General features: G+C 43.7%; 2 protein-coding genes across 2 annotated transcripts in view; one reads left to right on the top strand and one right to left on the bottom strand.

Moving 5' to 3' along the window:
* The window catches only part of LOC119658849 (TBC1 domain family member whacked), a 121,676-nt gene extending 113,050 nt beyond the window's left edge, over positions 1-8,626 (bottom strand). The window contains exon 1 of the mRNA XM_038066599.1: positions 8,546-8,626. The gene's annotated coding sequence lies outside the window, so the exon portion shown is untranslated. The remainder of the gene's footprint in view (positions 1-8,545) is intronic.
* Positions 8,627-19,197: 10,571 nt separating this feature from the next.
* LOC119659577 (short-chain specific acyl-CoA dehydrogenase, mitochondrial) lies at positions 19,198-21,398 on the top strand. Its single transcript, XM_038067734.1, has 3 exons — positions 19,198-19,587; positions 19,655-19,876; positions 20,339-21,398. Exons 1-3 carry the CDS (start codon positions 19,557-19,559, stop codon positions 21,307-21,309), a joined length of 1,224 nt encoding a protein of 407 aa, XP_037923662.1. The 5' UTR covers positions 19,198-19,556; the 3' UTR covers positions 21,310-21,398.
* Positions 21,399-21,675: the final 277 nt, after the last annotated feature.

Here is a 21,675-nt window from a genome sequence, read left to right as displayed (position 1 = left end):
AAACTGGTAAGAACATCTCTCCTCCCCTTTCTCTTATTTTCAACAAAAGCCTCCAAGAAAATCATTTTCCCGGCTTGTGGAGAGAGGTTCTCATCATCCCCATACACAAAGGGGCGATCGTACGCTTGTCGAGAATTACCGTCCCATCCGCGTCTCTTTTGACGGCTCCATTTCCCGATCCGTCTCCTCCTCCTCTGACGTTCCATAGAGATCTATTCTGGGCCTTTTCGTTATTTTTATTTTCTATTAACGACCTTCCTCCCCTCCTTACTTGTCCCTGTTTGCTCTATGCAGACGACCTTAAGCTGTTTTCCGCTATATCGTCGCCTAAGGACTGTGTTTCCCTTTAATCTAACCTAGACATTTTGGTTCGTCGGTGCTCGACTAATAGTTTAGCACTAACCGTCAGAAAGTATCACTCTATGTGCTACTCCCTAAAATCCTCACCCACCTCTTTCTCCTACTCTCTTAACGGGCATTCCTTACCCTGCTTAAATTCCACTCAATACCTCGGAGTCACTTTCGACAATAAGCTCCGCTATGACACCCATTGCCTCGAAGTCACCAATCGAGAAGCAAAATTGTCAGGATCTGATTTTGACTCCATCCAACTTTCCTTAGCTCTCTTCAATTCCCTCGTGAGAAATACCCTCGAGTACTGCTCCGTGATCTGGTCATCCTACCGTAACTATGATTGTCTTGCCCTTGAAAATGTGCAACGTAAATTCACCCGTTGCCTCTTCTTTAAGACAAGCTTCTCTCGCGTGGACTACCCCTCAGGCCTCCGCTTTCTGAACCTTCCCTTCCCACAACAGGGTACATCCTATCTGGATCTATGCCGCTAATGCGCTTTGCCGAAATTACAACGCACAACAACTTGGTCCTTTTAACTTCTCTACTTTAAGTAGTTTTAAGCATAGGATAAGACTATTGCTTTCTCCTCCTCCTGAGGACAGTAAGTAATTGGAGTTTACTGGTTGTTGTCTGTTAAATTAAATAAATATATACAACTAGTCAAATAGTTCTACTGAAAGAGAAGTTCAGTAATCGTAAAGGCACTCCGCTCGTGCGACTTATCCACGTTGGATTTCGCTTTATGGGATCACATTAAATCTTTAGTTTGTGCCAATAAGCCAACAACCTGGAGGGCCTCAGAAGCGATATGAAACGTGAAATTACCTTTTCGGCCTTTCCGGCCAGCATGGGTGGAATGATGGCGGAAATTTGGCTCCAAAGAAGGTGATCCCTACAAACATGCTGACGGTAGTAATATAAAGGAGAACGAATTCCATGCTCAAATGTGGAATGCAAAAAAAAATCCAGCTCAATGTCTCAATTTTTCTGTTTTATTTAAGTACACATATGAAAACCGATTGTAACACATTCCACCCGCATAAACTTATGAAACAGATCTGAGATGATCTAGTATTACTACTGAAGTAGACCTCGAAGACCAGCTTCATGTTTTTTAACTATCGTGCACCGTAATCTTGCGGATTTCTCACCCTTTCATCCACAATTTCAAATCAAAAGGAGAAAGATTCGTAGGTTCATCCACCAGCAAATTACTCCCAACTAATTTCAAACCAGTCTCGTGGTAACAGTTTTCAGCGCTACATAATTTAAGCTCTTCTAATTGGAAAACACATTTGCACATACGTCTCAACATAAATTTCAAAAGTTGCCTCCTAGAACCAGACAGAAAAACGCTCCCATTCATACATATTAATTTTTTTGGCTGTGCATCCGTGATTACGACTTCAGATATCCTCGTGAAGCTCTTCAGGACGCAAAGACCACCCATTCATCAGTCCCTTCAGAGTTTCGTTGTCGAGTAAACCACAAATACCTGCGGGTTCTGTGTAATTTGTTTACTTACCTTTAGGCAAGCATTCGCCAAGCTATTTGGTCGACTAAATACACATGGGCTCTTGGGCTCTTACGCTCTTACACATTTGTAGACATTAAAAATGTTCCATATCGCCGCAAGAATCACCGAGCAAACATACATGCACGTCAAGTGTGGAGGAGAATGGTGCAATCCTTGTTTGGCTGACTCGCAGAACAAGTTGATTTACTAAAAATGGAAAATTTCAGTTGAATTCTTCTTTTCGCAGAGCCATTGGATTTGATAGATCGACGTAATGTATGCAGTAGTCATGCATCACAGGCAATGGGGAATGTTGAGATTTCTGGAATGCGTTGTGTTTACGAAATGAGAGATATACGATAAGCGCAAGTTCGAGTCTTATTTGTAAGTTGCTAAGTCAATGTGGACACATATTACAAAGCCCACGGTCAGGTTATCGAACTTACTCTTCGGAAAGTACACCGTGGAATAGGGTCTAGGGAGACATTTACAAAGTCCAATTTGGACCTGAATTACCCATCGAGCATGTACGAGCACATACTCAGGTTGATCAGAATAAAAATCGAACTTTGTCTTCGGAACACAGTAATGAAATCTGGTCAAGAAGAGAAATAATGGCCAAGAGAATCGATATTGGCACAGCGAAGAACTACTAGCCCCCGGCCGGACGAGAATAAATGATGGAAAATAGAATGCAAAGCAGAAAAGGAATGTAGAAACTGAATGTATTTCAGGAGAGAACAGCTACAACGGCAGATACCCACATTGGATATTTATATGCATTCACTCCACAACAATAAATCGGGGATTCTTCCGAAATACTATGAATCCTGATAGCAGGTTGACTGAAACTTACTTACTAATTCTAGGATACGATTGGTCCTGGTTGCTTAAATTATGGCCGACCGTACTCAGAAGGGATGTCATAGTGAATTCTACCAACCGAAAATTGAGAACGTCCGTACCATACCTGTTGATTAAGAGATTCAGATCCATCCTCGATACCTGGATAGATTGTAAGATTAAGGAACAGTTTTCAGCATCCTAGAATCTAGATCTAAAACATTCAACGATTACCCGCAACTCATTGAATTTGGGTTTTTCGAAGTATTCGCAAGTCTGGTAAAATTACTCTGAGGGGTAATTCTTGCGCTCTATCATCATCGTAAACATCATATATCTCCTATCCACTGCTTTGTGAAATAAAGAATATCCACAGTCCCAGCAAAAAACTGAAATGTCTAGCGTTCCTTACTAAGGTAGACCAGATACCAGACCGGCGTTCCTTACTAAGGTAGACCAGATACCAGACCGGCATTCCTGCTAGGGGTTGAACAACCGCTGACGTTTTTTTGGAAAATATCAACGTGTCCAGCAACCCAGGATATAGCCTCGGATAAGACGGATCAAACGACCACGGCTTCGGCAACGCAAAATAGACTACTCTTTTGGGTCTTCGAACGGGTGCACTATCCGAGATTCTCCAAAAAAGTATTCCGTAACAATATTAGCATCCTCGCGCTCCAAGAAACGAATTGGCTCAGGAGCGAAGCAAATGATTGCGCACCTTACACAATATTTACCAGCGGCAAAAAGCGAAGAAGCAGAAAATCCGCTGTCATCTTTGTCATAAACAACACATTTAGGCAGCTGGTAACTGATTTCAACCCGATTAATGAACGAATTTGCTTAATCCGCTTCAAAATGAAATTTCTCAATGTGTGGTATATCAACTGCCATGCACCAATTCTAACCCGATTGGACAGAATTTTTGACAGGTTGCCCTACGATGACATCATACTTTGATATTATTGGGAGATTTCAAAGCTAAAATTGGCAAAGAGCTGCCTCAAATACAATATATTGGACATGAGGACGCTGCAAGGTGCTAGCTGTGACTCGAACCATTTCTTGGCTAGAGGGAAATACAGCTGCCCAATACCCAAAAACAGCTACAACCGCAGGAGCTGGACTTCTAAAATCATTTTGAAAAAGTTGAAAGACGACACGGTCAAATTGGCTTACATGTCCACAATCAAGCCCGATTTCGACCCACTACCTCATGCTGGTCCCGGGGAAAGTAGTGACGAAATGTGACAAAAAATTAGGGATGGTCTCCAGAGTACAGCTAAAAGACCCCTCGGCATGTAAAAAGGAGGAACCGTAACAAATGGTTCAATGGTGCCTGCCTGGAAGCGAATAACAAGAAAAACGAAGCTTATCGACTACTAATCGAAACGAACCGGACCCAGAGAAAACAAGTATCACGAACTGAGGCGATACACTAAAAAGATTTGTAAACGAAAAGAACGAAAGTTCAATAACAACAAAATTTTAGTACTTGGCGACAGCTTAAAGAGGAAAAAGGACGTACGAATAGCATCAAATAAAGATAGGTTTCAAACCGCGAAGCACCCTCTGTAAAGATCAAAATGGAAATATCATCAGCGACAGCTTCTTTATCGGACTTGGGCGAACGCGTGAACCGCATAAGTCGTACGCAAAAGCACTCTATTTTTCGAACTCAACCCCGGCGAAGGTAAATCACAAAACCTCCATAAGAAAATAGAAACATTCTTAAGTGAAGCAGCTGAGGTGAAAATAAGTCAAAATTCAATGGTGATTGAATGCAAAGACTTGAATGAGATCACCACAAAAGCGGAGATCTGTAAGGCCCTAAAGTCACAGCTCGGTATAAATTCAGTAGATAAGTACAATGTGATAACATTACGAAATGCATACGATGGTACTCATACTGCTACAATAGTCCTCCCAATCGAAGGGGCGAAAAAAAGCTGCTGCTATTGGCAAAATTTGCATCGGTTGCGTTAGCTGTCGGCTAAGAGAACAGATATCATTTGAGAAGTATTTCAAATGTCTGGATTTTGGACTCATCGCGAGAAAATGCACGAGCAAATGTGATAGATCTAAATTGTGCCGCAGATGCGAACAGGAAGGTCATATTGCCAAGGTGTGCAAAAGTAATCACAAATGTCTGCTATGCGAAGAAATAAAAAACGGCGACACCGACCATATCACAGGCAGTAGTAGATGCCCGGCGTACAAAACGTACTGGACAAAATTCATTTCTAAACCATTCAGTGAATAACGCCGAAGTTACCCAAGCCTTTTTATTATGTCTCCAAATAACTGGCAGCGTGGTTTTCGAAATATTTTTTAATGTCCTTGGACTTTCGGAATGGTACATCAGTAGAGGCTTCAGTTTGAAATCGCCAGCGACATTTCCGCCCAAAATAAGTCTAAGCCTGTCTTTGGAGGCTCCGTTTAAAAAGAAAGTTTCTTACCAAGTTTTAGTCGTTAATTTCTTACTTGAAATCAAATCAATATCGTCTTGAGTTCTACTACCAATATTGAATTAAAACTAACGTGCCTTCCTCTTGGCAAAAGGTTAAGGTAGTCTTCATACCGAAACCTGGGAAAGATGACTATTCTAACCCAAAGAACTTCAGACAGATCAGCTTGACTTCATTCTTGCTGAAAGGTTTAGAGAGACTGGTGGAGCGTCACATTCGTGGAAACGCACTTAGGTCGCACCTACTTAATGAAAACCAACATGCTTACCAACGTGGAAAGTCCTGTGAGTCTGCCCTTCATTCTTTGGTACATGAGCATGAGGATGCAACTTTGAATGGTGAGTACGCGATGTGGGTGTTCATGGACATTGAAGGGGCCTTTGCGCCTTTTCAGAAACTTTGTGATGCTGCCAGAGCGCATAGTGTTGATGATGCTTTAATTAAGTGGATCCATGCTATGCTAACGCAGAGATTGCTGTGCGCTGAGGTGGGTGTCGATCGCTATCTGACTGCAGAAGCAACGAAGGGCTTTCGCCACTTCTGTGGAGTATGCTGATCGACTCACATGCGAACTGCATAATTTCCCAATACACGCTCAAGCTTATGCTGACGACGTGGCTGCGCTTGCTGTTGATCGGGGTCTTGGAACGGTGTGTAGAAATATACAACGTGCCGTTGATTTGATAAACAGTTGGTGCCTCAGATATTGCCTATCAGCAAATCCAAATAAAACCACAATGATCTTGTTCACAAAAAGAAGAAAACTGAATGGACTTTGCCTCCCTGAAATGAGGAGTACTACCCTTCAATTCTCCGAAGAAGTGAAATATTTGGGAGTCACTCTAGATAAAAAATTTCTTTGGAACAAACATGTCGAGGTAAAGATGAAACGAGCTCTCACAGCTCATGGGCTGTGCAGACGGACCTTTGCCTCGATATGGGGACTCATGCCTCATGTGGTAATCTGAATATACGTTGCTATCATTAGGCCGATGTTCGTTTATGCATCCGTAGTGTTGTAAGTTAAGGTGAGACAAAAAGGTTTTCAGTCTTCTGCACCGAGGGCTCAAAAATAGAACAGGGTTCGGGGGCCGGAGTCTACCTCTCGAATAAAAACGAGAAGTGATATTTTTCTTTGGGACAATATGCAACGGTTTTTCAAGCCGAAGTTTATGCGATCCCAAGAGCGGCAAACTGGGTGATTGTCGGATTGTTGAAGGCCAGGCGCATCGCAATCTGCAATGACAGCCAAACGGCGTTGATCACTTCGAAAATCGTTCAGGAATGCAGAAACAGTTTGAAACTCTATCTTTAGATTCAATACGGTCGAACTACTCTAGGTACTAATCACTGTGGCATAGAGAGAAATGAAATCTCGGACGCTTTAGTGAAAAAGGGGTCAATCTCCCCTATGCCGGGACCGGAACCAGCAATTGGAGTATCAGTAGCATTCGCTAAGTCTTCTTCCAAAACTGGGAACAAGCTTCCCACAATGACAAGTGGCAGAGCCTAAATGCTGCTCGACACCAAACTTTTCCTGCCAGAACCGAACATGCGTACGGCAAAGTTTATCCTGTCGAAAAGCAGGAGGACTTTCAAGAGTATTGTGGGCATTCTGACAGGCCATAATTCAGTAGCTGGGCATATGTTCAGAATAGGAATTACTCAAGATGTTACGTGTCCCGCCTGTAATGAGAAAGCGGAATCCACGGAGCATTTCCTATGTGAATGCCCCGCCTATGGACGCATCAGACATTAGATCTTTGGTGCCGATGTTCTCCATTGAGAGGGTAGCACTACATCCACTAATGGAAATCCTGCGATACGTTAACGAATTCGGAATATTCCGTTAGATGGGGGTGACGAGTACAATGAGCCAACACGGATTGAGTGCTCAGAATCTGTAGCTTTTCCCTCAACATACACACACACGTTATAAGTTAAAAATGATATAAGTCGAAATGTGATAAGTCCAGGTATAACTGTATTAGAAATAAGACCAGCTTCGTAAAGTACTATTAGAGCCCTTTCATTTGATACCCCACATGACCATTCTGTGAAAAAAATGTTCACCCCTTTTGCATGTATGGGGAGCCCCCTTCAAACTAAACACAAAATAGCGCCACTTGCTTCATGTAAAGAGGCACACAGACCACATGTTTTCACCAAATTTCGAGACAATCGGTGCAGCCATTTCCGAGTAAATTGAGTGTGACAGACAGACGGACAGATATTGATCCGATTTTAATAAAGACTTGTTTCAAGGAAAACCTTAAAAGCTTCTTCCCAATGTTACCCGATTTTTCTTCCGCAGCTCCATCCTTAATCGAAATTGTTATGGTCCCTAGAATATGTTTACAAAATTTTACCGAACAGCTGATCAGAACCTATGACGGAGACACCATTAGGAACCTTTCAAAGTTCCGCTTTTGTTCATGACCCTCTTATTAAAAAGTTTGGGTGGTGCGGCTTGAGTATTTCGACTTCTTCCTACATCAAGCAAAAATCGGAACTTCATTTTAAATCCTTCTTTTTCAACCTTCTGGACCATGGACAGTACGTTTTCTATAAAAAAAATTCTTTTTTCAAAGTTAACTATGATCATGGCCAAGCTCAAAGGAGGATGAATAGAAGAGGATTCCCCCGAGCTATTTACCCAAACAATCCCTGTCTGCACAAAAATGTTCCCAAGCTGAAATAAAGAAGCATAAATACCCTCTTCTTCTCGAAGAGCATTTAAAGCATGAAGTGATTCCTCTCCAACCGGAAATATTGTTACTAACATTTGTGAAAACATCACAGAACCGTCCCCGTGACCGCCACTTCAAGCGACCACAAAACAAACCATTTATGGGCCCATGCATCCCCCTTGCCCACTCCACTCCATTAACTCATAATTCTTGCTTACGCAGTTTGCAAACGCAATAAATTAGCAATTCCGGTCATGTCGGCTTTCATGAAACTCTGTCAGTGTTCTCCCAGTGACCAGACCTCCCTGAAATCTCCGCACTCGGGACGGTAATGCGACCAGCAGTCACCGCCGAACCCAACGCGGAAGAAACTCCTCGCGACGATATTCTTCCAAACTTTTAGGTTTCCGATAATGAAGACAAGTTTATCTGGTTCCTCCGTGGGCCTGCACTCGAAAAAAGCGGAGCATCGCAGCCAGCGGCGCGTAGGTGGAAGAGAAAAGCAACGACAGCTTGAATTTTAATGCTGGACGGCGGACGTAAGCGCAACGGAAGCAGTAAAGCGCAGTGGCCCCATGGGAGCTTTTCGACATTTGACATTTCCTGTTCTCCGCAGCTGAACGCAGAAAGAGCAAGGCAGGCACCCACCCCCGAAAAAATTGTTTACTTACAACAAACTGAATCGCGGCGGTATCCACAGATCCATAGAATGTCCGGCCGTCAATTGCGTTGCACTGTATTGCACTTGTACTCTGATTGCACTCTGCTCCCTTCACAGAAACTTGTGGGCACTTTTGTAGGTAAATTGCACAAAAACAGGTGTCGTCCACGTACAGGGCCACGAACCGCCCGAACTTGTGAGGAACGCGACAGGTAGCACGGCACCGATAATTCGAACGCGAGGGCCACAAATCCTTTTGGAAAATTCACTCGTTGAAAGGGGAATCACAACTTTGCCATGGTTCCGTGTTTCTAAAACATCCACTTTGTTGAAAATTGACTCAAATCCGTAAAAACCGCGCTACACGACGAACACTCGCCACACACAACAAGTTTCCTGCCAGATAGACGTCGAACTGTGAGAAAAATATTTTGGCTGTCGTCTCTCCCGGTTTCGACATTTGTTCGGTGTGGTGAGTAGAACAAGTTTGGCCTCGTGATGGAAACACGTGGTATCGGGCAATGCCATGGCGCCTATACAAATTTAAATTATTTTCGTCTGATTTTAACAAATTGATAATGTGCAATTTATCAAAACGGCAGAACAACTGTGAGAAAAATTTTAAAATTTCAGAGAAAAAAACACCAAAAGATCTATGCAAATAAATAAAAAAAAACTTAAATTTTGCCTGTTTTTTTTCGAAGAGGTTGAAGTCTTTTAAACACGTTGTCCTGGACACGCCAGTATATGGGATTTTTACTGATTCCTTCCCTGGCCCGTGTGGAACCACCACGAGGCATTACATCACGTGGCGGAGTTAGTTCATTCTAAATATTATTTCTTCTATTCACGTTGTCCGTAATAGAGTACTTTTCTCGTCTCCTCTGCCTTTGAAATTTACGCTGGATAGATCCAAAGTTAGGTTGATCACTTGCCAGGTTTTCTGGTACTAGCACTTCTGCAAGAGTTTCCTTAAGGTTCCTCCTTTCTTCCTTCTGGACAATGGAAGAATGGATGCTTCGGATCCTCTGGAACTACATGGCCCTTTGAACAATCGAGTGAGCTGTCCAGTTCAAGCTTATACAGGTACGACTGATAACCTGCGAGCCCATGAAAAATTGGCTAAGGTTATAATCGATCTCACCATGTCGTTTCTCCAACTGCACGTTAATGGCGGAGATCGGAACATTCCCAATGGTCTTGCCATCTATTTACAGATCTCTCCCTTGCGGCATTCTTCGTCTGCAATAAAAGAGAGATTAACTAGGCATTGTTTATATTCGTCATCTTATCTGGCAGGATTCCATTCAGCATCACTCTTGAAATGACAAACGCTACATCATCTGAGGCAATCCTGAAGGCAGAGCATACCCCTATGGCTGTCGTTCTCTAGACTGCACTCAGTTTATTAGCGTTAGATTAGAGCTGCAATGCTTTACTTCAGACTAGGACCGCGTATAGCAAGATCGAACTTAGTATCCTGGCTATAAGCAGCCTAGAAGTATACACTGGCTCTTCAACGTTCGGCATCATCCTGTGAGAGCCATACTTGCAGTAGATGTTCACCACTCACAAGTATTATAGCCGGTTTGGAGGTGATAATATGGTTCCTAATCTAAATACGGGTGTAATTTATTTTACAGCGCTTGGTGTACAGGACTCCCTACATCCTCAACAAAAAATTCACTTCGGCCCAGTTTAGGTCTGGACGTACGATGGCTTTCACTTTAATCTAATTCGCACTAATGTCGTGTTTCCGATTATATATATCGCCACTTTCGGTCACGCTGCTCCCGGGGCAAAGATGAGGTAGCGTCTGATGAGTTGCCTCTGCCCTGGATGAAACCGTCAGTTAACCTTTCTTTCGGTCCTCATATATTTGTGGTACAAGAACCATGTGTTCGTTTTAACAAAATCTGTGGTATTGGATCAATAAAGGGGACTAGCATATTCTTCGATGAAAGATCCTCGAGATCGAGAGCCGGTGTCCTAATGTGAAAATCGCTGGGAGCAACCATGTTGAGACAATTCTACTCCCAGGACCTTGTTGCAGTCGACTTGCAATATCAAACGAATGGCAAGATGACAAACGTCATAGTTGCCTCTATTTACTTACCCTATGATTCTGTGTGCCCTGGACCGAGGCAAGAACTAAAAGATCTGGTAGCGTATGCAGAATTAAGCGGCCTTGAACTCTCAATAGGTTGTGATGAGAACGCTCAATATATTTGTTAAGTAGTATAAGTGGTTAAACGGTTCCATGAGGAAACCGAGAACTATTAAGACTAACGAAATCAACCAGACTACTTCTGAATCGTGCTTGCAAAAGCAATAAGAATGAAGAATCGTTAAACTTCAGAGCTCACTGGGTGAATACAAGAGAAGCCCGTAAAACACTCGAAGGGATACTCCTTTAAAACATATGGCGAGCAACTGAAAGGTGAAAGGAAGACTTCCACACTGTGCAGAGTCCTTAAAAAGTATGAGTCAGCTAAGTTGGGCTTTCTTAGAAAACTTGATGGAACTTTCACGAACTCCAGAGTTGAGTCTATACAGACTCTCTTGGAAGTACACCATCCGAGAGAACTTGTGTCAGAAATGGGAGGGAGAGAATTGGCGATTTCTGCAAACCTTTCAACCCGAAGGTGTTGCAATGAATGAATTAAAAGGTGGGAGCTGTTATACGGTCCTTTGAACCCTTCTAAGCACGTGGCATGGATGTCTTCTACCCAGCGATGCTACGGAAGGGTATAGAGCGCTTAGAGCAACTTTTAAGAAATTGTTTTCGATATTTTTCTTACTCTGGGCTACATACCTTGCAGAAGGTTAAGGTAGTCTTCACACCGAAGCCTGGGAAAGAAAACAATTCAAATCTAAAGAACTTCAGACAAATCAGCTTAGCGTGAGAAGACGCACGCACTAAAGGAAAACCAATACGCTTACCAGCGTGGAAAGCCCTGTGAGTCGGCTCTTCACTCTTTGGTTTCAAGACAGAGGACGCAACTCTGAAAGGAGTGTACGCTTTTCCTAAAGCTATGTGATGGCCCCAGAGAGCATGGTGTTGATGGAACTTTAATTAAGTGAATCTTTGCTACGGCAGAGATTGCTATTGATTGAGATTGCTATGTGAAGAGGGTGTTGATCGATACCTAACAACGGAAGCAATGAAAGGCTGCCCTCAAGGAGGTGTACTATTGCCACTTCTGTGGAGTATGTTGATCGACTCTTTATTATGCGAACTCCAAAATCTGTCAATACACGCTCTAGTTTATACAGATGACGTGACTGTGCTGGCTGTTGGTCGAAGTTTCGGAAAACGTAGAAATGCACAGCACGCTATTGATTTGAGAATACCGAGCCACTAATCTCCTGAAGCAGATCCTCTATGATGAATTGTGGGGACAGATCCGGGCAGATGATCATATTTAGTTGACGGTAGTCACTCGTAGCACGCCACTTGCCGCCAACCATAGCACCATATGCAGATGGCTGACACACTAACCCGAGTGCTGAAAGTGATGATAGGCGCCCGATTGGCTGGCCACAGCACAATATTTTGCTTGGTGTGTAGCCTGGCGATGAATCGTTTTAGAATTATAGAAAGCATGGAGTCAGAATTTACCAGCAAGCGAGTTGTAATGCAACGATCGACATGCAAAGGTGGCTTTCCGAGGAAATGCCGGCGTTGGTCGCCGAGTATAACGCCGGGGGCCTTAGTTTAGTTTAGTATATTGGGGGAGCCGCAGCTTCAAACGCTGAGACCTTTATTAGGCCGATTGTACTATCCCCGGAGATCGCCTATTCAACGGCTACCGCGAATATGAGAACATTCTCCAAAAACAGAGAATGCGACTCTTCGTTGAAGAAAATCAAGATATCTTTGTTTGAGGTCTGAGCAGGCCAGGCAGTTGCAGGGCCGTCTCTTCTTCCTTCTCATATTGGCTTCATGAGGCCGAGACCACTATTCCTATCTTTTCCATGCGGTAGTTTAAGGAACAGTGTCCCGTTAAAAGCCCTCGGGGTTTCGTGCCTCGGTCGGCGTAGTACTCATTGCTCCAGTCATATTTAAGCAATCGAGCCTATGAATCTTCATCCGCAGCTTTCTGCTGTTAGCAAAGTTGAATCTAGATCTAGTGGAGATGAATCTATGCCCATTGCGAAATCAATGCGCCTGTGATCCGACAAGAGCCACAATATCAGGGGATGCCAACGTGATGTCAATGGCGTCTCGCCTGACCACGTTGTGGGAAGTGAGTTCATTACCCAAATTGAGAATCTGCAATTCGGTTCCTACCAGATACTCCAGTAGTTTCTTCGTCTCGCGTTGATGTCCCCAGCATATATGGTGGGCGTCCTACTATTATTTCCATGCCTTTACTTTTGGCACATTGGATAGCTCTAATGTTCCAAAGAATATTCCACTGGGAACTTCTTCTGCGTCATAAGGTAAGTGTGCAGAGCACCATTGAATCTCTTTATCTTCCAGTTAACTTTTTAGGATCAGTTTTACCGTTGTGATGTCGCCATCGCATAGATCTTTAACCAAATCAGCCTGAAGGTCGTTTGAGACTGATTCCTTCCCTGGCCCGTGTGGAATCACCACGAGGCATTACATCACGTGGCGGAGTTAGTTCATTCTAAATATTATTTCTTCTACTCACATTGTCCGTCTCCTCTGCCTTTGAAATTTACGCTGGATGGATCCAAAGTTAGGTTGATCACTTGCCAGGTTTTCTGGTAGTAGCACTTCTGCAAGAGTTTCCTTAAGGTTCCTCCTTTCTTCCTTCTGGACAGTGGAAGAATGGATGTTGCCTCCTCTGGAACTACATGGCCCTTTGAACAATCGAGTGAGCTGTCCAGTTCAAGCTTATACAGATATGACTGATAACCTGCGAGCCCATGAAAAATTGGCTAAGGTTATAATCGATCTCACCATGTCGTTTCTCGAACTGCACGTTAATGGCGGAGATCGGAGCATTCCCAATGGTCTTGCCATCTATTTACAGATCTCTCCCTTGCGGCATTCTTCGTCTGCAATAAAAGAGAGATTAACTAGGCATTGTTTATATTCGTCATCTTATCTGGCAGGATTCCATTCAGCATCACTCTTGAAATGACAAACGCTACATCATCTGAGGCAATCCTGAAGGCAGAGCATACCCCTATGGCTGTCGTTCTCTAGACTGCACTCAGTTTATTAGCGTTAGATTAGAGCTGCAATGCTTTACTTCAGACTAGGACCGCGTATAGCAAGATCGAACTTAGTATCCTGGCTATAAGCAGCCTAGAAGTATACACTGGCTCTTCAACGTTCGGCATCATCCTGTGAGAGCCATACTTGCAGTAGATGTTCACCACTCACAAGTATTATAGCCGGTTTGGAGGTGATAATATGGTTCCTAATCTAAATACGGGTGTAATTTATTTTACAGCGCTTGGTGTACAGGACTCCCTACATCCTCAACAAAAAATTCACTTCGGCCCAGTTTAGGTCTGGACGTACGATGGCTTTCACTTTAATCTAATTCGCACTAATGTCGTGTTTCCGATTATATATATCGCCACTTTCGGTCACGCTGCTCCCGGGGCAAAGATGAGGTAGCGTCTGATGAGTTGCCTCTGCCCTGGATGAAACCGTCAGTTAACCTTTCTTTCGGTCCTCATATATTTGTGGTACAAGAACCATGTGTTCGTTTTAACAAAATCTGTGGTATTGGATCAATAAAGGGGACTAGCATATTCTTCGATGAAAGATCCTCGAGACCGAGAGCCGGTGTCCTAATGTCAAAATCGCTACTCCCAGGACTTTGTTGCAGTCGACTTGCAATATCAAACGAATGGCAAGATGACAAACGTCATAGTTGCCTCTATTTACTTACCCTATGATTCTGTGTGCCCTCGACCGAGGCAAGAACTAAAAGATCTGGTAGCGTATGCAGAATTAAGCGGCCTTGAACTCTCAATAGGTTGTGATGAGAACGCTCAGCATATTTGTTAAGTATTATAGTATAAGTGGTTAAACGGTTCCATGGGGAAACCGAGAACTATTAAGACTAACGAAATCAACCAGACTACTTCTGAATCGTGCTTGCAAAAGCAATAAGAATGAAGAATCGTTAAACTTCAGAGCTCACTGGGTGAATATATAGCCCGTAAAACACTCGAATTATAGCCCGTAAAACACTCGAAGGGATACTCCTTTAAAACATATGGCGAGCAACTGAAAGGTGAAAGGAAGACTTCCACACTGTGCAGAGTCCTTAAAAAGTATGAGTCAGCTAAGTTGGGCTTTCTTAGAAAACTTGGTGGAACTTTCACGAACTCCAGAGTTGAGTCTATACAGACTCTCTTGGAAGTACACCATCGGAGAGAACTTGTGTCAGAAATGGGAGGGAGAGAATCGGCGATTTCTGCAAACCTTTCAACCCGAAGGTGTTGCAATGAATGAATTAAAAGGTGGGAGCTGTTATACGGTCCTTTGAACCCTTCTAAGCACGTGGCGTGGATGTCTTCTACCCAGCGATGCTACGGAAGGGTATAGAGCGCTTAGAGCAACTTTTAAGAAATTGTTTTCGATATTTTTCTTACTCTGGGCTACATTCCTTGCAGAAGGTTAAGGTAGTCTTCACACCGAAGCCTGGGAAAGAAAACAATTCAAATCTAAAGAACTTCAGACAAATCAGCTTAGCGTGAGAAGACGCACGCACTAAAGGAAAACCAATACGCTTACCAGCGTGGAAAGCCCTATGAGTCGGCTCTTCACTCTTTGGTTTCAAGACAGAGGACGCAACTCTGAAAGGAGTGTACGCTTTTCCTAAAGCTATGTGATGCCCCCAGAGAGCATAGTGTTGATGGAACTTTAATTAAGTGAATCTTTGCTACGGCAGAGATTGCTATTGATTGAGATTGCTATGTGAAGAGGGTGTTGATCGATACCTAACAACGGAAGCAATGAAAGGCTGCCCTCAAGGAGGTGTACTATTGCCACTTCTGTGGAGTATGTTGATCGACTCTTTATTATGCGAACTCCAAAATCTGTCAAACACGCTCTAGTTTATACAGATGACGTGACTGTGCTGGCTGTTGGTCGAAGTTTCGGAAAACGTAGAAATGCACAGCACGCTATTGATTTGAGAATACCGAGCCACTAATCTCCTGAAGCAGATCCTCTATGATGAATTGTGGGGACAGATCCGGGCAGATGATTATATTTAGTTGACGGTAGTCACTCGTAGCACGCCACCTGCCGCCAACCATAGCACCATATGCAGATGGCTGACACACTAACCCGAGTGCTGAAAGTGGTGATAGGCGCCCGATTGGCTGGCCACAGCACAATCTTTTGCTTGGTGTGTAGCCTGGCGATGAATCGTTTTAGAATTATAGAAAGCATGGAGTCAGAATTCACCAGCAAGCGAGTTGTAATGCAACGATCGACATGCAAAGGTGGCTTTCCGAGGAAGTGCCAGCGTTGGTCGCCGAGTATAACGCCGGGGGCCTTAGTTTAGTTTAGTATATTGGGGGAGCCGCAGCTTCAAGCGCTGAGACCTTTATTAGGCCCATTGTACTATCCCCGGAGATCGCCTATTCAACGGGTACCGGCTACAGAAAATTCGACTCTTCGTTGAAGAAAATCAAGATATTTTTGTTTGAGGTCTGAGCAGGCCAGGCAGTTGCAGGGCCGTCTCTTCTTCCTTCTCATATTGGTTTCATGAGGCCGAGACCACTATTCCTATCTTTTCCATGCGGTAGTTTAAGGAGCAGTGTCCCGTTAAAAACCCTCGGGGTTTCGTGCCTCGGTCGGCGTAGTACTCATTGCTCCAGTCATATTTAAGCAATCGAGCCTATGAATCTTCATCCGTAGCTTTCTGCTGTTAGCAAAGTTGAATCTAGATCTAGTGGAGATGAATCTATGCCCATTGCGAAATCAATGCGCCTGTGATCCGACAAGAGCCACAATATCAGGGGATGCTAACGTGATGTCGATGGCCTCTCGCCTGACCACGTTGTGGGGAAGTGAGTTCATTACCCAAATTGAGAATCTGCAATTCGGTTCCTACCAGATACTCCAGTAGTTTCTTCGTCTCGCGTTGATGTCCCCAGCATATATGGTGGGCGTCCTACTATTATTCCCATGCCTTTACTTTTGGCACATTGGATAGCTCTAATGTTCCAAAGAATATTCCACTGGGAACTTCTTCTGCGTCATAAGGTAAGTGTGCAGAGCACCATTGAATCTCTTTATCTTCCAGTTGATTTTTTAGGATCAGTTTTACCGTTGTGATGTCGCCATCGCATAGATCTTTATCCAAATCAGCCTGAACGTCTTTTGAGACCACCATGCAGGGCGCGGTCGATCACTTTCATTGTCATACAAGAAGTCAGCATGTTAGTAGTTTAGGCCCCTGACTACCTCACCCATGGTTCTTGTATGAGATATATAAATGTCTTGCAGTTGCCGCTTTACAATGCTGCAAATTTATCTAAGAAGTATGACATCTCATTTACGATGAAGATTCCGTGGGCTGCACGTCCCCTTCGATGCTTTTACCAGCCGACACTTGTAATGTAACTGTCCCAAGCCGGAGTAGAGCCGGTAGTCCGTTTATTCCCGAACCTTCTTAATATCCACTTCAGGAACGCCGATAGCGAGGAAAGTTCTCAACCCATCGGCTGTTCCCTCTACTTGACTGTCTAACAGCATTCAGGTGGAGGTGTTGAGGTTATTCTGTACTCCAAATTGTTCCAGGACCTCGGCACCATTGCGCTCCTCTTCTGGAAACCTCTGGCACTTTTTAAAAGATGGTACCTCGGACACCCTCTTCAGAGTCAATCGCACAGTACTGTCTGAGCCACTGGTTCGTGTTTTCGTCGGCAAAGTTTATTCGTAACAATTTACGGTATACTCCTACTGACTCAAAGATTAGTATAATCCCTTGCGAAGATGTAGCCCTTACAGCCTTGCAGCTAGGAGGAGTATTTTCCTAAACTGCTCGCACTCTCTGTATCGTAACCGGATAGATTGATGTCGTCATACAAGACACATCTATCGGCCTCAATACCCTTTGCTGCCAAGTCCTCCTCTAGCCCAGACGATCCTTCCCCTTCAACAATGGCAAAACCCGGGGGTTGTGTTTTGTCCGGAGGCCTGGTTTTGCGTGAAGGCCGTTTGCCTGGGTCTGCTGCCCGAAGAGGTGGCGCTGATTAGAGCCCGAGTTCAGAAATGCTGACAGGGTTCCGATCGTTCGTTAAGGATTGGATCCCCATAGGGTTGATCCCCACTAGTGAATAAGTGCCCTTCACTCAGGGTTAGATCGTCATGATCGAAGTGGTATTGTTTTCTTTCGTGCTTTAGGTTTTCAATTTTTTCATAGTTGGGCTGCCATCGCCTTTGTTTTGCCGGGAAAAATAAGTCAATCTCGGCAGAGAACTTTTTTGCCGAGACAAGGCTAGCTGAAAGTGGGAGTCGTCTGGTACCCAGAGTTCACGGTTCACGGCCACATTTTAATTCCTGTGACCATTTAGCACTGGGCACGGTAGTTACACTTTGGCTTGAGGTTTTGACTACCGCTTAGCTTCTAGTGTCACGTCCGGTTTCCCGGAGGATCCTCCTTACTGAACTCCCTCACCACGACAAGGTAGGTAATCATGGAGCGAGCTCCGGCGGTCTTAATTTCCCGACGTACTGGTAGCAGCAATCTGAGTAGGAAAGGAGTACGACTGCCTGCAACGCCGAGTCAGAGCACTTTTGCTATAATACCAATAAAAACCGGTCGTTGGTTGAATTCTCCGATCCGTGAGGGAGCCTATTACAGCTGTCTGTATGAACGGGTAATATTCGATACATTCGAGATCGTGTCGAGGTCCAGGGCAGAAATCACCAGGTGGTAACGTGTGGCATCGTTGCTTATCCTATGAACATGGAATTGTGATTCTGCCTGGAAAAATTGAGACAGTTCGCAGTGGCCAACCGCATTGACATCGCTTATGTCAGGAAAGCTTGCTGCCATGATGACGGCGTGTAAGCCGAAGAAACTGTATAAAATGATTGCCCGCGAGGAAATTATTGCGAAGAAAAAACACGTGTCTGATGTGTTACATCGGCGAACTGTTCTAGGAGTCACCACTTTAATTCATGTTTTTACTGAAACAGAAATTAGTACTTTTGCTCAATAGTTTTTATCAGAAAGATCTTGGATTGAAATAATAAAAACTTGTTGTTTCTTTTTCGTTGGTGTGGATATTTATTCTTGCAAATACCTAGCAAGACTTGTTAGCACTGATGAAGGGAACAAGTGGTTCCCGAAATATCGGTATTTGCAAGAATAAATATCCACACCAACGAAAAAGAAACAACAAGTTTTTATTATTTCAATCAATTAATCGTTGGAAACTCCGCATAATTTCACTCAGAAGATCTTGGACGATACACGACTAGCTCCTAAGACCGCTAGGATTAATATGAATCTTTTGAGTATATCCTCTAAAATTAATTAAACAAAAGCTGGGAAGACGTGTCATCAGAACATTCACTTTGTCCGTTAAACATTATAAATTGTCGCCAACCGAAACTCACCACGTATAAAAGTGTCAAATTGACAACTAAGACAAACTGTGGTGAAAATGTTGCCTTGGAAACGTTGCACTTTCCAGCTGGAAGTGGTAGCGATATCAAAACAAAGTGCCTTCGTAGGGAGGATGTAGGGTGTTTATGTATCCAGTTTTGGTCACGATTTCTTTTCTATTTCTCTGATTTAAATTGTTTTAATTCATCTTTACTGATATTGGTAAACACGCTCCTTGACAGTAGTTCGGCATTTTTAGAGAACCATCGCCGAAGAGAACTCAAATTCTCAATGCATTTTGGTCGACGACCTTCAAAGAGAGATTTCAATTGAGACTTCGAAATTTTAAAGTTTGTGCATTCTTGTCGGCAACTTTGAACGAGGAGGACCTCCGGTGTTGTATTAGTTTAAATTAGTTATATTTTCTGCCCTTCGTCGCAACATTTGATCTTCACAATGTTTACTTTCGCACGGACTTTGAGACTTGGTGAGACTTAAAATAGAATTTTATAATTTTATGGGATTATGACTCTGTTTTACACTTCTACGTGCAGCTGATGGAATTCTCCGATCCAGTGGAGCCAGCAGGTCGATTGCTAGCCTGTCGGCGCTTTCCGAGACTCATCAGATGCTCCAGAAGACTTGCCGTGATTTTGCTGACAACGAGTTGAAGCCAAATGCCGCGAAATTCGACAGGGAGCACCTGTACCCCGCCGAGCAGATTAAGAAGATGGGGGAGCTGGGCCTAATGGCGGTAGCGGTCCCCGAGGAATATGGTACGTTGGCCAATTAATTCAATGACCGCCCCAGATGTGCGGCATTATCTTTTCGGCAATCCGACCTTTGAGCTGATGTTGCCATCCGCTGCAGAGCATTGTTATATAATGTAAATACTGCGTTATGTATTTATAGCTTTAACAATGTCAGTGGAGATATGATTTTATCGTGCATGATGACGAGGGACGGGAGGCAATGCGGTAGACAAAGCAATAAACTCCACGCGCGATCCATTATTGAGTAGCATTGCCACCGTATTTGCCCACACGCTCTCCTAAATAGATTGTTCCGAGTGGGTCAACCACCGTGAGAAGGGCTCTGCAAGCACGTCAAAATAATAGTCATATCTAATCCGCCCCAATCAGTGATAAGAAACTCATGCATGGTGTCTGTCCGCTAATACAGGCACTTCATCAATTAATTACATGCAAAGTGTGTAAATTTCTGATAATTTTTTTCAGGCGGGACTAACCTTGATTATGTCGCTTACGCGATTGCTATGGAGGAAATCTCGCGTGGCTGTGCATCGGCTGGGGTTATTATGTCTGTGAACAACTCTCTCTACTTGGGACCGATAATGGCGTTCGGCAATGATGCGCAAAAGAAACAATTCGGAACTCCGTATGCAACTGGGGATGCAGTTGGCTGTTTTGCTCTTTCTGAACCTGGAAATGGATCAGATGCGGGAGCAGCCTCAACTACGGCAACCCTAAAGGGTGATAAATACATACTCAATGGAACCAAGGCTTGGATTACAAACGGCTACGAGTCAGGAGCGGCTGTCGTATTTGCAACGACCGACAAAAGTTTGAAACACAAAGGAATCTCCGCTTTCATTGTGCCTAAAGGACTGAAAGGTTTCACTCTGGGAAAAAAAGAAGACAAACTCGGCATCAGAGGGTCATCAACTTGCTACCTCATTTTTGAAGACTGCGAAATTCCTAAGGAGAATCTACTCGGTACTGCCGGGCTTGGGTTTAAAATTGCCATGCAAACATTGGACGCGGGTCGGATAGGTATTGCAGGACAAGCTCTAGGCATCGCTCAAGCCTCCCTTGAGCTTGCTGTAGATTACGCGGATAAACGACAAGCCTTCGGGAAACCAATCTCGAAACTACAAATGATTCAAGATAAAATCGCTAAAATGGCGCTCAGAATTGAATCGGCTCGTCTGCTCACGTGGCGCGCGGCTTGGCTGAAGGATAATAAGAAACCGTTCACGAAAGAAGCTGCCATGGCCAAGTTGGCCGCATCTGAGGCGGCTACTTTCTGCTCACACCAATGTATACAGGTTTTGGGGGGTATGGGATACGTTTCAGACATGGCAGCGGAACGTCATTACCGAGATGCAAGGATCACCGAAATTTACGAAGGCACTTCTGAAATTCAGCACTTGGTCATTGCAGGAGCAGTTATTAAGGAATTGGCGTAGAATAGAACTTTGATATTTGCATTTGGATATGTTGTAACCTTTTAAGACCATTTTATAAGAATAAAGTATTTTTGAGACATCGAATCAGATTATGAATTTGTTTTGAAATGGATACATTACAGCAAGCGTGGTTTTAGCGAGATACTGAAGCTTAACCTTCATGCTGATCCGTATATCCATTGGCAACTATTTTATATGATGGATTGAAGTTCTGCTACGATTCTTACAGATATTAGTGTTGAATTAAGCGAAAAAACCAGCAACTCAACGCGTAATTTTTTATTAAATCTACCTTCGATGGCAGTATACCGTTTAACGAATTATTTTCAGACAAAGCCTGCGCTTCACTTGGTAAGTCTACCGGCA

This window comes from Hermetia illucens, chromosome 6, assembly GCF_905115235.1.
Source record: "Hermetia illucens chromosome 6, iHerIll2.2.curated.20191125, whole genome shotgun sequence".
Lineage (NCBI taxonomy): Eukaryota > Metazoa > Arthropoda > Insecta > Diptera > Stratiomyidae > Hermetia > Hermetia illucens.
This window is presented reverse-complemented; position numbering and strand designations above follow the sequence as displayed.